A 13,983-nucleotide genomic window follows, 5' to 3' on the forward strand; every position below is an offset into this window, starting at 1 on the left:
AGTTGCACCACCAAGCAAGGGAATGAATGAGCCAGGAAGAGCTTCACTAATCCCACTCATTACAATTAAGCACAGCCGGTAACCGGGGTCTGCAATGGGAATGGTGGGCACTTCCACCTGAGCGAGTTGATCATTTATTAATCTCAGAAGTTCTTGTTTTTGATTTTTTTATCATTTTTCTGAACTGTAGCTGTGATTTCTTTCACTTGGATGTTGTAGATGGCATTGAATAAGTAAAGCTGGGAAGAAATATGGTTTTTGTGTTTTCATTTAAAGCTATAAAGCAAAAAAAAACAAAAAACAAATGGAATATTTCAAAGGGGGGATTCTTTTCTCTACCCACTGGATGTGCCTGTGGTTAAAGTAGCTGCAAGTTAACATTTTTTTCATTAAATGTATTGAAGAAAACTGAAACGCTGGCAGTGGACTGGCTTTTATATAATTGTTTGTGAAAATGATGAGGATTTAATCAATTTTAAAGTAGCTTAATATTAACTCTGCTTATTGCTTTCATAATTGTTGCCAACTGAACTTTGCTTTTTTGATGAGGTTTTCTTTATAAGCTTCCACTAAAAAAAAAAAAATACTGATAATTATCTGAATAGTAGGCATGTCACGATCCTCGCCAATAAGCGCACACCTTCCCATAGTGCAACAGCAGTTCTGTCCTTGGAAAAAGGAAAAAAAAAAACCCAAAACCTTTGAACAGAATTATGCAAGGTCACATACTGAATATTTCATTAAAGAGAATGAGGAAAGAGTGTCAAAACAGAACTGACGTCACTGCCTAACCAGTAAATTTCTTCATCACGATTATCTACAACTATCTGCATGTTAAAAGAAACCCTCGAATTTACAAAACACGCTTGGAATTGCTTTTACCTTGTATTGTATCTATACATTTTTCTTCAGAAAGGCTGACTTTTAATCACAGGCTGCCAAGGACAGATGATAAAAATAAATACAAAATTACAATATTAACATAAGTTATTTTTGTAACTTAAATATAAATTAAATTTAATGGAAGAAAACAAAATGCATCATATGTTCTTATCAAATTCACATCAAAAAATGTTTCGGGGGGGGAAAAAAAAACCCAACAATACTATAAAAAGAAAAAGTATAAATGAAAACAGGAAGTTAAAGTTTAATGATATGCATGAGAACTGCGGTAAGATGCTAACATTGCATTAGCTTTATAAAAGCTCAAGTCTGTTTTGAAAACACTCAACATCAACCTTTCAATTACCCCAAAAAAGTCGATGGCACCGGGGCTTCTGACCAATAAGGGCTCTCCAGGCAAAGCCGTTCAGTGTGTCAGTGTTCGGAGAACAGGATGGGCACTCCGTGGACTCAGCACTGCAGGAAGGCTCAGTCTGTGATGTAATGATCTCATGATCACGTCTCGTGTTGCTCTGTAGTCATTCTTAGTGCTGCATTACATCAAGAAATTATCATTAAATTGGCCAATGCAAAATTTGTGGCCTACCTATAAACGTCCTGGTAGACAAAAAATGAAATATTAAGATCTAGAAGAATGTCTGTAAACCATGATATATACAGTCTTTGCAAAATAGGTTTTCTGGTCATTTTTATATCCTTTTTACAAGTCTACAAAATGTTGACAATGAAAGAAACTTCCGTAAGAGTTATTATCCATGACTTAGCGTATGAGAAGACAAAATGGGCTTCAATGTTGGTTTATTGTTGAGGCTGCTCCTGTGGAGCCATTTCTGGTGCCGGCTGTTGTGGTGCCACTGGCCTTGGCATTGCTTGATGCAGTCTCTGTCTGTAAGCGATGACTGTGCCAAGCAGTAAGGCAATGATAGTCATGAGGTACAGGTCCCACTCTGGGCCCAGCAGCTGATTCAGATCAATGTGCGTCAGGAGATCTTGTGCCTAGAATACAAATCAACAAAGAAAATCAATTCAATATGTTTCTTTACAGGCCATTCTTTATCATACCTAGAACAGGACAAGAAAAGAACTCAAAAAAGAACAATTCTGGCATACCGAGATATAGCCATATCAAAGTTAAAACATACTCAATTATCCAAACCAGGACCCCAAATAATGACATTTGCATGCTACCAGAGAAGTTTCCGTGATTTAATGAATACAGTGGGTATACGCTAAGCAGGACACTTTGGATACTATCTTCAGCACTTCTTAACCACTGAACTGTGTTTCAGCGAAGGAAAAAAGGTATACCATGAAATGTGACTAAATTATTTTTATAGACTTAAAACTTTATGTTTAAGAATTTAGTGACAGGGATTCCTTTAAACAAGGTGCTGGTCTATAAATCCCAACGCTGCTTGTTCACTTTCTCCATATTTCCCCAGTGTGACCCTGAGCAGGGTGCTTAAAGGAATACGACACACCAAACGCATTCTTTTTTGATGTTACTTACCACAGGTAGCTTGTTGTGATTGACCAATGAATGAGGGGGGGGGCGGATTTTCAAATCAAAAGCTCAATCCAATGTGAACTACCATTTCCTGTTTATGCACTGGGCAGATACTTCTGGACACTTATTTTACAAATATAAAAAAAAAAAAAAAATGAACAAGTCTTGGGTGTTGTGAGCATACAACTGGATAACTGATGTGTCAAGTATGCGACACGTGCAACACAAGATTTTCTTCTTGGACATTTTTGATGTTGTTTGCATTGGTCACCATATAGGCCTATTGTAAACTTTTTTTTTTAATCTTTGTTCTCCAAGAAAACATAAGATTAAAATCGCTTTTCTGTCATCATTACAAAACACATAAGGGTAAGATGCATATAAAAATATATATAATTCTTTGGTGAAGTATTCATTTAAAATCTCTACCTATAAAAAATATCTGTATTGTAATGACTGACTGACTCTGAACCTGTAAGTGGCCTTGAAAAAATGTCAAATATAGAATAATAAAACTCTTTGTCAGTTATTTTTTTCCTGAGTAAACATCCATAAAGTTGGAATGATCTTATTATAGAATGATAAAATCCAGTATCTTTTCCCTTTCCTTTCTGTAATTTTATAAACCTTACATAGAAATCTGAAGTGAAGGGTTTGTCATTAGAAAAAAAATAAGTACTGTATTCTAGTCAAATATGGCTAAAGTCACATGATGTAGTGTACTGCTCTGACGTCTCTCCTAACATGATAAATAGTTGGCTTAAGAATATAATCAGTACATTCAACATAAAATATACAAATCGGAAGTGCTCTCCCCTAGACTTTCTCGTATACTCAGATATGGGGATGGATATTTGAGGAATAAACCGCAAGACAATGATTAAATTGTTATATTATGTACATTAAAGAACCATCACTAACAAATCAAACCAAATGAATAATATATTGAACAATTATTATAAAAGTAAAGTTGAATAAATCGGACTCTGCAGATGCATGAATAAAAGGTAATGTACTACTTCCAGTTAGCGGAAATAGCTCAAAAGTTGATAGAAATCTACGTGTTGTACCAAATACCTCTATGCAAAATCTGGTTGACCAAACTGCAAGTGTACTAAAAAGTTATCACGTTTACACAAACACACACACACACACACACACAGAGACATCACTCCAAAAATTGCATTTTCGTACTCTGGGAGGTCTAAAATGTTGAGATTCATCAAAATCTCAAAATGGAAATTTTGGAGGATTACAATAATTTTCGTATACGAGAAAGTCAGGTAGGTCTAAAAAAATCGAAATTCATCAAAATTTCGACATCACTTATCTTTGGATGATTACAATACTTTCCCTATACTTCGTACACGAGAAAGTAAAAATGTAAGAAAAACTGTTTTTTTTTTTTATTTTATTTAAAAATGGTAGCAGTAGTACTGATTAACATACATTTATAGCTTTCACCGACAGATTTGTTTGATTCAGATGTGTTTAAGTCACAAGAACTTACTTTCATTTCCTGCAGATACTGGATGGCATAAATTAGGCCCAGCTTACAGAGTGCTAGAAACACCGGTACTTGGGCATCAGGGCTCGCCTCAGCAGCCATATCATAGAAGCGCTTGGCCAAGTGAATATCCTGAAACACCAAGACAGAGGCTAGAATTAACATCACCATAAAGATATAGAGACATGCAGAGAAAAGGATTTTGGACATTGTGTGATAAAAGAGAATCCCCCTGAACTTTGTATCTAGTAAATGTGGATCTATCGGTCACATGGTCAGGGGCTCACAAATAAATAAAACAAACAAACTTCATTCTTTAATTTTTACTAACTCTTATGAATATGATTCGCAAGAAATAAAAGAGCTGATGAAAGCTTTAAGAATTCAATATTGTACACCTCAGGGAACTTTCAATCATCAGATATAGCAGCATGTCACCTCTTAATCCCCATTTGCTTAGACTGAATCAATTTGACTTCTTCTTTCTTTCCTCTTTGCTCATTCTCTTTGTCTTTGATTAAGCATCCCCATGAGTTCTATTTTTGTTTAAGGCCAAAATTATTTACTAGAAGCACATTATTATATATACCAGGACTGGTTGGGAATTCAGTGGTTTTGTTTCACAGTCTGTGGATGTCATATCATTTCCTGTAAGTATTCCAATTATTATTTTTTTGCACAGTTTTTTTTAGGACAGTCACTGGTTATCAGTCTACTATCAAATCAACTGAATCAATCTCAGGACCACACAGTCTGAAGCCTGAACCCAGCAGCTTAGGGTGAGGTAGGAAGTGGCCCTGGACAGAGCGACTGACAGTTCGTCTAATGGCTCATCCACACACGCGCGCACGCACGGCCAGTCATTGATTAGCTCAACCTGCAAGTCTTTTGGAAGTGGGAGGATATCGAATGGCTCCTGTTATAACATCTGAGAGATGAAGGGAGAACATGGAAACTCCCATTGTCTTTAAGCAGACCGGGAGTTTGAACTCTGGAGCTGGGAGGCTCTGCCACTCCTGTATTGTTTAAAATGTCCTCAATTTGTGTGGTAACCAAAGCCTTCAACTGAAAACTGCAGACATAAAAGATGTAATGCATTCACCATTGAATGTTCTGATTGGATGGAGTGACCAAGAGAACAAAAAACAATGAGTCAGTGGCAGCCATTTCTAGATTTATATTTCTGTAAGGAAATGAATGAGTCCAAAGCTAAAGAAAACAAATGACCAATATAATAATTCCTGAATGATGCCAGAATTTAAAAGAACTTCACTTTCACAAAAAAAAAAACTATTTACAACAGTGGAGAAATTTGAGGGAAGACCATTAAGAACAAAGACTAACAAACGCAAAACAACCTATGAAGAGAAACTAGAACTATTCTTTAATAACTGTGCAAAGTAAGCCAAGTAAATCTGCAAAAGAACAAAAACAATTAACAATTGGAAGCCTAACAGATAAATGATTTAAATAGTTTTTATCCTAGTTTCAATACTAGTAATTTGTTTATTTCATTTTACAATAAAAGTATGGGATATTCCTGCTGATGTTGATACTGCAATAACCCGATGCCACAGGATTACAATTTAAACATGGAAAGGCCTAACAGGGATATAAATGGTCAACCCCTTCAGTGTGCAGCTATTGAAAACTGTTTCAGTGGTGAACAGATTGTGAAATATCTCTTCTGCCCATTTGAAGAAGATCAGCGATTGCCCCAACACTGAGGAACAGTCAATCAAAACCAATAAAAGATCAATGTTCAGCTGCACTGACTTCAGTCCTAATGGGGTATTTTGAGTAAATCATATTAGAAAATGTTCTTCCACAATTTACTCCTCTTTTAGATCCAACAAGTATGCATACAAAGCACCAAGAGATTTTATACCCTTAGTAAAGTTATAAATCTCTTTAAAGGTCTGGAGCTCTAACAACACAATAACCATCTAAACAGATTATGTTCTTTTCCTGAAAATCTTACATCAAAATGATTGTAGCGTTTTATCTCTGACTTGTACCCTTTCTAAATATGGTGGTGTTGATGGACTGCTGGGTTTTTAAAAATGTAATACTTCAACTCAGAAGTGGTTTAACATTGAAATATCAGCTTTTTATAATACTATGCTAATAACTACCTTGGGATACACATAGACTAAAGAAAAGAGAAGAGACGATCACACAGAAGAAGATCAAGATCGTATGCACACCTAATACAACAAGCGCACACGGCTGAGTGAGTCATATCTTACAAATCATCTTCGAACACACTTAGCTGAATACACAGAGTAACATCCACACTACAATTCATTATTAAAGCACCAAGCAGAGGCACTGGTCGATTAAACATCGATGAATCACATTCAGACCATGTTCTTAAAAACCTTTATCATGTTGTTTATTATCCTGTCCATCCTCTCACTTTATATTCTGTTATAGCAGTTAGACTAACGAGAAGATCCTGCTGAGCAAAACAGACGTAAATGGAATTGGAGGTCATGTGTATGTACAGTGAATGATCTGGCTGTTTAAAAGGAGAGCAATTAAACTAGAGCAGTACACAATAACAATATAACTAGACTAAATGACATGTACTGCAAATTGAACACAAGGTAAGACTCGGGTATTTCTAGTGCATGTATTATTTCTCTTATCGTCTGATGTTTACTTTTTCTTTGTAATACACTTGACCAAATGAAATTCCATTTTGTGTTGCATTCTCTTACTTCGCTTCCCAGGTCCTCCCTGTGTGGAGTTTGCATGTTCTCCCCATGTCCAAAGACATTCAGGTTAAGTGTATTGGCGATCCTAAACTGTCCCTAGTGTGTGCTTGGTGTGTGTGCCCTGCCCAGGGTTTGTTTCCTGCCTTGCGCCCTGTGTTGACTCGCATTGGGCTCCAGAAGACCCCCCGTGACCCTGTAGTTAGGATATAGCGGGTTGGATAATGGATGGATGGATGGATGGATTCTCTTACTGAGCTATACAAATTTTTGTCCCTGCATCTTTCTATTTATAACTTCTTAAATAATGTACAGCAAATGTCATGATAACACTAAAACTGTAAATTTAAATACATTATTTTATGAATCACAGGTTGGATATCATTACCACACTTTTGACACAGAGTCCAAATTCCAACCATTTTAAGGACAAACAGGACCCCAGCACTGTGTTGTTTTTGGTACCCTGCATTAATAAAAGGGATTCCTAATAAAAGGTGGCACGGTAGCGCAGTGGTAGCGCTGCTGCCTCGCAGTTAGGAAACCTGGGTTTCATTACACATGTTAGAAGTGCACAGAAAGCTTTACTCATACTGTCCATTCTCTCTTTCATGCTTGGATAGGATGATAAATGTGAAAGGTAGGGTGTGAAATTTGTATTCTTGGAGATGTATAGCCAGTGTTAAGAAATCCAAGACTGTAACACACAGAGATTCTGTACGCCGGGATACTTTCATTGGAAGAGATACCATTCAGGTTCCTGCATGTATTGTGCTTGATGGGCTATGGCACTTCTTTGGCATGAAAATAACATTTTAACCAAGTCCTCCTTCATAACTACTTGCTTATTTTAATGTGTCAAATAAACAGGATGGTACAGTGTAGCTGTACGGCTGGACACTTCTTTTATTCAAACTCACGACCATACAGTAGTTTATGCTGTAGCTACATGTAGCTCTTGGAAGCCATCTAGTGGGAATATATTTGAGAAATACATACAGTACATAGTTGTGTTGGTTGGAGATGTTTTTAGGCATTTGTTAAGTCCGAGGACAGCCTGGAGATTTTCTGTTCAATGTTGTACCCATCTGTCTAAATTTAGCCATCCACTGAACTGTTTTCCGTTTTGGGACATCACTGTTAGGAGGAATGCTGAAGTACGTCAAATGGCGAATTGCGCAGGGATGATGGATTCGTTGTTTTTGAAGAACACTTAGACAGCGAAAGCACGGTGCACACCGGACCAAGGCATGTTGCTGCCTCAAAACTGCAAGGGATTGCCTATAAAAAGGACCCCCAAACCACTCGACTGCCTCTACCTTGAGCAATGACCTCTAGAAATGTAGCACTTCATTTTGGCTCACCTTGTGCAAACAAAGGGATTTGTTCCAACACCACTTTTTACACAAACAAAGGGATTCCAATATATTATATATATATATATATATATATGTGTATATATATATATATGTGTATATATATATATATATGTATAAGATTTTTAAAATCTTTCCTTTTCTTAGCACAAGCACAGCTGAAAAGCTTCGATGCATGTGCTCCATAACGCGTTAAAAATAATGCATTTAATCACACTTTGCATTACAAGCAAAGGGAGCTTTTGTCAATGCATGATTTCCTGGTACACCGATTACATTGATCAGCATCCCGATTCATTTTACCCTCGCACCACCTTAGTTTGAGAAGAAGTATGAAAAATATGAGGTTAACACAGAAAACAGATCACCAATTCAAGCTTTATGAATAATCGATTCGCCATCAATAATTGTTTTGGTAAAGCCATCCTCCTTCCATTTTATAAGTTTTCCGCCACTAGCCATGATTAAATGAATGGTAAAAAAGTAAGAGCAAAGCGAGGGTGACTTATTTAGGCAGGCATATATATGACAGCAACACTCATGACAATGTCAATCATGTTACATTATTATTAAAAGGTTTCCTTTTCTTTTTCATTACTTTTTAACACACTACTTCTCCGCTGCTAGGCACGGGTATTTTGCTATATATATAATATATGAATTACCTCCAAAGAGCGCTGAGACTTTTGATATCATGAACGCGTGTGTACAAAAGGGGTCTCCTGCCCAGCAAAAGTCGAGCAGCCAGCGCGCGCATAGCTGTGCCGGCCTTTGAGACGCTGACTGCGCTTCTGCCTTAAGTCAAAGTGAGCACTTTTAATTTTTTTCTTCCTCCCCCTGCGCTATAGCCCAGACAAGTGCAAACACGGGACCCCTTTTCTACACCACTGCAAAATAATATTAAGGCGATTCACACTTTCTTTTGCACGTATACGATTATGAGGTCCTCAGCTCGGATTATGAAGATACGCACAGGAGTGGAGGACTGACAGTGCCATCACAGCCGATTAATGGCGGGGACGTCTCACCAGTCTACACAAGACCCACCGCGACTGTCCCCAAAAGGCGATCATAACATCAGCGAACACATCTCTCTATACTATATTAAAGAAAAAGGCAACTTTCCTTTCTTTACACCTTTTTTCCTTTTATCCCAAACCAAAGCCTTTCTCTCTTAACATTGCAAAGGACACAAAACTAATTTTCTTTAAATGCCGGTAAGGCACATTACCAGAGGCATAAATTTGAACGTTCACATAGAATAAGTAATTTCTATACCACAGCCGTCGTGTAGCCTTTCAAAAGGGATCTACTACCGAGAGATGATCCATATACATTTTAGCTGCTGTTAGTTACTTACCTGTTGTGTTACACAGTCTTTAAAATGTAGTTTACCCAACCACTCCAGTAGTGCTCAATGTACCTGTACTTCTTGAAACGTTATATATATATATACACACACACACACACATATATATATATATTTGTGTGTGTGTATGTATGTATGTGTGTGTATATATGATGTAGATAGGTATGTATATATATATATATATATATATATATATATATATATATATATATATATATATATATATATATATATATATATATATATATATATGTATGTATGTATGTATATATATATGACAGCAGCAATCCAAGCTGTGAGAAAACAGTAAAAGGAGGCGTGTCAGACGTCATGGTACATTTTCTGATGCAGCTAGACGAAAATAACTTTGTGACGCTGCCACCAAATACACAAAACAATTACTTTGACAATCATGTTACATTATTTTTAAAATGTTTCCTTTTCTTTTTCATAACTTCTTTAACACATGACATCGTTGCAAAGCTGGTATTTTGCTATATATATATATATATATATATATATATATATATATATATATATATATATATATATATATATATATATATATATATATCTCTAGCGACACTCATAACAGTGACAAAACAATTACATTGACAATCATGTTATGTTATTTTCAAAATGTTTCCTTTTCTTTCTCTTTCCTTCTTTAACACACTACTTCTCGCTGCCAAGCGGAATTTGCTATATATATATATATATATATATATATATATATATATATATATATATATATACACTAATAAAGGCAAAGCCCTCACTCACTCACTGACTCATCACTAATTCTCCAACTTCCCGTGTGGGTGGAAGGCTGAAATTTGGCAGGTTCATTCCTTACAGCTTCCTTACAAAAGTTGGGCAGGTTTTATATCGAAATTCTAGCGTAATGGTCATAACTGGAAGCAGTTTTCTCCATTTACTGTAATGGAGATGAGCTTCAACGCCGTGGGGCGGAGTTTCGTGTGACATCATCACGCCTCCCACGTAATCACGCAGTACATAGAAAACCAGGAAGACCTCAAAAGCGCTGAAGAAAACATGCATTATATAATTGAGAAGGCAGCTAAACAATAAGAAGCGCGAAAGTGACATATACAACCATATTCATGAGTTCTGCTACTGAAAACAAAGCACGATGTAAACCTACACTTTAAATTAAGTTCATAGACAGGCTGCGCTGGCGCTTGTAATTTAGTGCCTGCCCATATAAGGCCGTCCGTCAGCGGCAATCCAATAGCAAACTGCCACTAAATATTCACGGGTGAAGGACTGTGCTTATGGAGAGGAAGATGAGATGGTCAGGGTGGTGTTTGACACAAACTCAGCTAAACTGCGAGAGAAAGTTTTAAGTGCCAGGACTAAGGTAACATTAAATACAGCCATGGACATAGCACGAGATGGCACCAGCACAGCTGGGAACCTTCGATGCATGTACACCGAGTGGCTCACGTGAACTGACGCAGTGCACAGATAAAAGGCAACAGTTCCAAAGAGCGCTGAACAAAACCGAATTACACAATTGAAAAGGCAGCAAAAATATGAAGCGCCTCATACATACAAGCATATTCATAAATCCAACTACTGCGGAAACAAAGCACACGTTGGAAAAGTCAATGTCCCGCTAAAGGAAGACAGTGTAAAAACCCGTGCATGCAGTGTGTCAGGTCTCAGATAAAGAAGAAGACGAGCTGTTTATTGATGCAGTAAGAAACGAATCGATGAATGAAACCTGTCATCTTTACAACGATTGACAAACACGGAATGTAACTTGAACACAACACATCCTACAAATACGAACCTGATTGAAAGAAATAATGATAATCAAATCCTTGATGACAGCAACACTCAGTAACACTCACAAAACAAATACTGTATATTGACAGTCATGTTACGTTATTTTTAAAATGTTCCCTTTTCTTTTCTAGCTTTTTAACACACTACTTCTCCATGATACGCGGGTATATATATATGTATATATATATAACCCGATCTACATACTCGAATAATGGATACTTTATTCGCCATCAGTGATTGTTTTGGTAAAGCCATACTCAGTGTATTCATTAGATGAACGGTAAAAAGTAAGGGCAAGGGAGGATGACTTATTGAGGCATGCAGGCTGTAGTGCGTCAACTCTATCTGAATTGCGATCACATTTGAAAAATATATCTTTTCAAGTTCTATTTAGTCCATATTTGTCAAACTCAAGGGCCACGGGCCACATCCGCCCGGCGTAATTATATCCGCCCGCGAGATCATTTTATATACTGTATTATTGTTATTAAAGCCCGGTATATGAAGCGCTGGTAACACAATAAACTACAGATCCCATAATGCAGCGCTTCAGCTGCCTTGCCGAACAGTTACCGCTAATCAAGTCTACCTTAAGATGCTGCAAGTTATTGCGGCTAGCTCACGATGCTGAAGAGAAAAGTTGATTCTGAAAATAGAGCCTTTAAAACCGATGGGAGGCTGAGTATATGTTTACTGAACCCGTGTGTCTCATTTGTGGAGCTAATGTGGCTGTAATTACAGAATTTAATCTAAGACGGCACTATAAAACAAAACATCAGGGTAACCTGAAAGACCTGAATGCAATGCAGAAGATACAGAAAGCAGAAGAATTAAATAAGAATCTGACACTTCAGCGGACGCTTTACCCGTGCACAATCACAAAGTGATTTCAATTGAGGCTGCTTTTATGGGAGACACAACCACTTGCCCCACTTTCCCTATTACCAAGTAATGTTAAACCAAGTCGTCACTACGGTGTTCCCAAATCGCACTTTGCTGATAAACTGAGCGCACTGAGTTTGCACGGCGCTTTGGTGACTTTGAAGAACAAAAAAAGTCCGTCTACATGCGGCTCGAACCTTGTGCATGTTTGGTAGCACATATCTGTGTGAGAAGCTCTTCTCAGTGATAAAGACTAACAAAACAGCACACAGGAGTCGCCTCACTGATGAGCACCTGCAATCCATCCTGAGAATCTCCACAACACAGAACCTCACACCAAACAGAAACGAACCTGTTGCCAAAAAGATGCCAGGCGTCCAGCTCTAAAATGACATATGAGCAAAGACAACTGAATGATTTGATTTGTTATTGCTGAAAGGAACACATTTTATTTATATTTCCAGGTTTTGTTATGCAGCATGTTCATATTTGAATTTGTATAATTTTGACAGGATATATTTTTATGGAGAGCAAAATCTTTTGGGATATTTAAAATCTAAGTTTATTTTTATAAAATATAAAATTACATAAGAGTAAAGAAATTTGAATGTTTGTTCTTTTAATGTTTACTTTATTTCTAACTTGTATAATTTAGACAGGATATATTTTTATGGAGAGCAAAATATTATAAGTTGTTTAAGGTTTGAGTTGATTTTATTCAGGAATAATATTCCTGTCTGTTTTACCATTCCTACCAAAGATATTTCTGTCGACTAAATAAAAATTCCTTCTATTTAAAATTTAAATAGAACTTGAACAAATACGATAGTTCATAATATCCACGCAGACTTGCACGTAAGAGCGGGTGTCATCCGTTTTAACAAACAGCGTATTGCACTGATACTGAAATAGCTGTGTGTGTATATATATATATATATATATATATATATATATATGTGTGTGTATATATGTGTGTGTGTGTGTATGTATATGTATATGTATAGATATGTATATATATATATATATGTTTGTGTGTGTGTGTAAATATATATATATATATATTTATATATATATATATATATATATATATATATATATAACAACACTCATCACTCACAACAGTGACAAAACAATACCATTGACAATCATGTTACGTTATTTTTAAAATTTTTCCTTTTCTTTTCATTGCCTTCTTTAACACACTACTCTCTCATGTTGTGGTATTCTGCTAGTGTATATATATATATATATATATATATATATATATATATATATATATATATATATATATATATATATATATATATATATAATATATATATATATATATATATATATATATATATATATATATATATATATATATATATATATATATATATATATATATATATATATATATATATATATATATATATATATACATACACACACACACGTATATGTACATACATACATACATACATACATACATACATATATCTATATAGTGATACAATAGACCACCCCTATATATGAGTGAACCCCAGGGTACTGAGACTGGTTCAAACCAGACACTATGCTTCAATACTTGTTAGATGTTTTCTGTTTAGCAAGCCGACACTTCTTAACATACTGCATATATATTTTCATTAAATGTGTGTTCTGAGAGTTTTCAGGTATGGAAGACAAATGTTTCAGAGTAAGATAGTTATACTAACTAATCAGGGTACCAGAAAGTGGTGATGTGTTGCATGTTGATTAAGAGATTAAGTAAAACTTTCACTGTGTTCGGTTTATTGTGACAATAACGACCCTGTCATAAATCCATACATTATAGCTCCAAATAACAGTCTGAGAGGTTGCAAAGTTTTGCTTTGAGCCACAAAGTGAGGCACTGTAGATTTTCCAGCGGTTTGGTATGAATGATA

At 36.0% G+C, this 13,983-nt stretch overlaps 1 protein-coding gene across 2 annotated transcripts in view; it reads right to left on the reverse strand.

The window, feature by feature from the left end:
* Positions 1–872: 872 nt before the first annotated feature.
* Positions 873–13,983, reverse strand: part of sel1l (SEL1L adaptor subunit of ERAD E3 ubiquitin ligase) — a 51,729-nt gene continuing 38,618 nt past the window's right edge. For both annotated transcript variants that reach the window (XM_039741230.1, XM_039741229.1), the window contains exons 20-21: positions 3,921–4,049; positions 873–1,899 (exon numbers count right to left, since the gene is read on the reverse strand). In XM_039741230.1, coding sequence (XP_039597164.1) covers positions 1,702–1,899; positions 3,921–4,049 — 327 coding nt within the window. In that variant the 3' untranslated portion in view covers positions 873–1,701. The remainder of the gene's footprint in view (positions 1,900–3,920; positions 4,050–13,983) is intronic.

Source organism: Polypterus senegalus, chromosome 18 (assembly GCF_016835505.1).
Source record: "Polypterus senegalus isolate Bchr_013 chromosome 18, ASM1683550v1, whole genome shotgun sequence".
Taxonomy (NCBI): Eukaryota; Metazoa; Chordata; class Cladistia; order Polypteriformes; family Polypteridae; genus Polypterus; species Polypterus senegalus.